Raw genomic sequence first — 4,727 nt, forward strand, 5'->3', positions numbered from 1 at the left:
ATGGCCCAACTCTACTACAAAAAAGTCAACTACTCACCATACAGAGACCGTATCCCTCTACAAATTGTGAGGGCCGAGACAGAGCTCTCTGCAGAAGAGAAGGCATTCCTCAATGCTGTGGAGAAGGGAGACTATGCCACCGTGAAGCAGGCCCTACAGGAGGCTGAAATATACTACAATGTCAACATCAACTGCATGGATCCTCTGGGCCGGAGTGCCCTGCTTATTGCCATTGAGAATGAGAATTTGGAGATCATGGAGCTACTGTTAAACCACAGCGTGTACGTAGGTGATGCATTGCTCTATGCCATCCGCAAGGAGGTGGTGGGAGCTGTGGAGCTTCTGCTCAGCTACAGGCGGCCTAGTGGAGAGAAGCAGGTAAGAGAAATCCCTACAGGCTGAGAAATATCCAGGAACAATAAGGCCCCAGTATCAGAAGCCTCAAAAATAGGGGAGGTTAGGTAGGCTGGAATTAAGTAGCTCTAGCATGGCAACCTTCTGCTGTCAGAAATAGCATCAGTGATCTCAGGTGGTATCCTAGAGCTACCTTGCATGGCCCACACTGTTTTCCTCATTTTCCTTTTCTTTATGAGCATTTGCCCATATACATCCAATACTTAGCAACCCAAAAGTGTGCTCTCCATTTTCAGAACATCCAAGCTCCTTCTACCCTCCCTGCCTGTTCTCTAGCCTCATTTTCTTCCTCTATTCAAAGGTTACAATCTAAAAAAGAAGAGACCAAACACAGACTTCGAATTTTTCCTTCTCACAAGTCTCTTTCCTGGAAAATGACAGAAGTACTTTAAATGTGAATGCCATGGTGCAGGTGCAGATGGACAGAGTATTTTCCCAGTACCCATGATGTGACTACATTCCACCCCTAAATGTTTGGAGGTTTGCCTCTGTGATTCTCCTATCCTCCAAGCACTTGGGTTTAATGCTCTGGAGTCATCTTTGAGCTCTTCCTCTTCCTTGCCTATATGTCCAATCCTCAAGCCCTGTGGTTTCTTTCTCCCCAATCTCTTACATACTTTCTTTCCTCCCCGTGCTCTTCATCATCCCTCTCCTAGATGAGTGATTCTCAAAGTGTGGTTCTTAGACCAGCAGCATTAGCATCACCAAGGGAACTTATTAGAAATGCAGAAACTCTGGGGGTGAGGCCCAGCAAGCTGAGTGTTGACCAGCCCTCCAGGAGATCCTGATGCACACTCAGGTTTCAGAACCACTATCCTAGACTAACACAAAAATCTTCTAACTGGATTCCCTGCCAATAGACCCTTTCTTTCTCACAAGCCATCCTGGACAATGCTGCTGGCTTATTCTTCCCAGTGCAATATAACAATCCTGTCATTGCTACCCATTCTTTCAGTCTCTACAAGGTCTCATTAGAAGAGAAATCAATGCATGAAGCCTAGTGTTGAATACCTTTCAGTAATGGTCTTTTCCTGTCCTGTCTCCTGCAGGTTTCTCCTAAACCCCTAAAGTCACACAGGTCTCTTTACTCTCTCTCTTCCTTTGGAGCATAGTAGGGACAAAGAAAATACAGTATCATCAAACATGGAATACCACAATACATTAGAAAGCAAAAAAATAGTAAAAATCAAGCCCCAAATTGCAAAGTTCTTAGATAATGAAAACACTTCACATCAAACCTTATGGGGCATGGCCAAAGTTTGGTTTAAAGGGAATTGGAGCTTTACTATTTGCCTGCCTGGTTAAACAAAAAGAATGAAAGTACTTAGGTGATAACTCTTAGAATTGGAATAGATAGAACAGAAAGAAAGACAGTAGATTAAAAGTTTGCACGTATAGGAGGATTAGGAGGAACTGAGGAACAAGGGGGAGAAGAAGTGGGGAAATGGTGGGGGAAAGGGAGAGAGACAAACCATGAGAGACTCTTGAATGCTGACAAAAACTGAGGACTGATGGATGGGGGGGGAATGGGAATGGAGGAGGGCACTTGTGGGGATGAGCACTGGGTGTTATGTGGAAACTAACTTGACAATAAACTATTTGTAAAAAAAAAAAAAAAAAGTTCCTTGAGTAAAGGGCCTGAATGCTCTCATTATCCACCAGCACTTAATACAGTGCAGCTGTAAACCCACACTACAAAAGTGCCTGCAATATCACAAGCACTCAATAAATACTTATTTTATGAACAAATAGTATGCAGCTGGTACTGTGCTAAGTGACTTACACCACTTGGCTCATTTAATCCCCCCAGTAACTCTGTTAGGTAGAAACTATTATTACTGCTCCCACTCTACCAATGATAAGAATTGAATCACAGTTAAATCAGTTGTCCAAGATCGCAGTATCAGAGCCAGGATTCAAACCCAGGCAACTTAACCCCTACACCTACCCTCTTAACCACTTGGCTATCCTTCTTCTATAGCAATCTAAGTCTTGGGATTCCCAGAACAGAGTTCTAAGACAGGGTAGACAGTGAAGGACAGAGAGCTCTCTGGAAAAGACAGGCCAGAATTTGGATGAATAGCGAAGCAGAGAGGTATTAATATGTTCCCTAGTCAGTCCATGTCACAATTTCTATCAAAACTGATTTGTTCTCTGCCCTGTTTCACCACAGCCCTGCTAAGGGTCTGAGTGATTTAACTGGATTACCCTGGGGGCACCTGGGTGGCTCAGTAGGCTAAGCATCCGACTTCGCCTCAGGTCATGATCTCATAGCTCATTCAGAGCTTGGAGCCTGGAGCCTGCTTCAGATTCTGTTTCCATCTCTCCCTGACCTCCCCTCTCTCTCACTCTCTCTTTCTCAAATATAAATAAATATTTTAAAAATGTTTTTAAAAACTGTGTTATTCTGAACTAAGGCTTATTCAGACACTCTACTCTGTGATGATCTTGCCCACCTCTGATATTATGCAGTCATGAGCTCTATCCCTCAGTTGACACAACTCACATACTACTATGTCCTATTAGTCAGCCTTACTTGTGTAAATCTCTGGTCTCTGTAACTACATTTTTTTTTACTTCCTTTTTTAAAATTTTATTTATTTATTTATTTATTTATTATTTATTTATTTTTTTTACAAATAGTTTATTGTCAAATGGGTTTCCATATAACACCCAGTGCTCATCCCCATAAGTGCCCTCCTCCATGCCCATATCCCCCATCCCCCCCACATCCATCAGTCCTCAGTTTGTTTCTCAGCATTCAAGAGTCTCTCATGGTTTGCCTCTCTCCCTTTCCCCTACCATTTCTCCCCTTCTTCTCCCCCATGGTCCTCCGTCAAGTTCCTCCTAATCCTCCTATATGTGCAAACATGTGATATTTGTCCTTCTCTGCCTGACTTATTTCGCTAAGCATAACACCCTCAAGGTCCATCCATGTTGCCACACATGGCCAGCTTTCATTCTTTCTCATTGCCATGTAGTATTCCATGGTATAGATAAACCACATCTTCTTGATCCATTCATCAGTTGATGGACACTTAGGCTCTTTCCATGTTTTAGCCATTGTTGAGAGTGCTGCTATGAACATTGGGGTCCATGTGCTCCTATGCATCAGCACTCCTGTATCCCTTGGGTAAATTCATAGCAGTGCTATTGCTGGGTCATAGGGGAGATCTATTGTTAGTTTCCTGAGGAACCTCCACACTGTTTTCCAGAGGGGCTGCACCAGTTTACATTCCCACCAACAGTGTAGGAGGGTGCCCTTTTCTCCACATCCTCGCCAGCATCTAGAGTCCTCTGATTTGCTCATTTTAGCCACTCTGACTGGTGTGAGGAGGTATCTCAGTTTGGTTTGGATTTGTATTTCCCTGATGAGGAGGGATGCTGAACATCGTTTCATGTGTCTGTTGGCCATCTGGATGTCCTCTTTGGAGAAGTGTCCGTTTATATCTTCTGCCCATTTCTTTACTGGGTTGTTTGTTTTTCGGGTGTGGAGTTTGGTGAGTTCCTTATAGATTTTGGATATTAACCCTTCATCTGATATGTAGTTTGCAACTATCTTTTCCCATTCCGTCGGTTGCCTATTAGTTTTGTGGGTTGTTTCCTTTGCCGTGCAGAAGCTTTTGATCTTGATGAGGTCCCAATCGTTTATTTTTCCTCTTGATTCCCTTGCTTTTGGGGATGTGTCAAGTAAGAATTTGCTGCTGTGGAGGTCAAAGAGGTTGTTTCCTGCTTTCTCCTCTAGGGTGTTGATAGTTTCCTGTCTCACGTTCAGGTCCTTTATCCATTTTTAGTTTATTTTGGTGCATGGTGTGAGAAATTGATCTAGTTTCATTCTTCTGCATGTTGCTGTCCAGTTCTCCCAACACCATCTGTTAAAATGGCTGTCTTTTTTCCCATTGGATATTCTTTCCTGCTTTGTCAAAGATCAGTTGGCTGTATACTTTTGGGTCCACTTCTGAGTTCTCAATTCTGTTCCATTGGTCTATGTGTCTGTTTTTGTGCCAATATCATACTGTCTTGATGATGACAGCTTTGTAGTAGAGGCTAAAGTCTGGGATGGTGATACCTCCCATTTTAGTTTTATTTTCCAGTATTACGTTGACTATTCGGGGTCTTTTGTGGTTCCATACAAATTTTAGGATAGTTTGTTCTAGTTTTGAGAAGTATGCTGGTGCCATTTTGATTGGAATTGCATTGAATGTGTAGAGTGCTTTGGATAGTAATGACATCTTATATTTATTCTTCCTATCCATGAGCATGGAATGTTTTTCCATTTCTTTGTGTCTTCTTCAATTTCCTTCATAAGTTTT

At 42.6% G+C, this 4,727-nt stretch overlaps 1 protein-coding gene across 1 annotated transcript in view; it reads left to right on the forward strand.

The window, feature by feature from the left end:
* The window catches only part of TRPC5 (transient receptor potential cation channel subfamily C member 5), a 142,066-nt gene continuing 137,339 nt past the window's right edge, over positions 1–4,727 (forward strand). The window contains exon 1 of the mRNA XM_039247425.1: positions 1–378. Within this exon, the coding sequence (XP_039103356.1) occupies positions 1–378 (378 nt within the window). The remainder of the gene's footprint in view (positions 379–4,727) is intronic.

This window comes from Hyaena hyaena, unplaced genomic scaffold (assembly GCF_003009895.1).
Source record: "Hyaena hyaena isolate Hyena2069 unplaced genomic scaffold, ASM300989v1 scaffold_297, whole genome shotgun sequence".
NCBI classification, from domain to species: domain Eukaryota; kingdom Metazoa; phylum Chordata; class Mammalia; order Carnivora; family Hyaenidae; genus Hyaena; species Hyaena hyaena.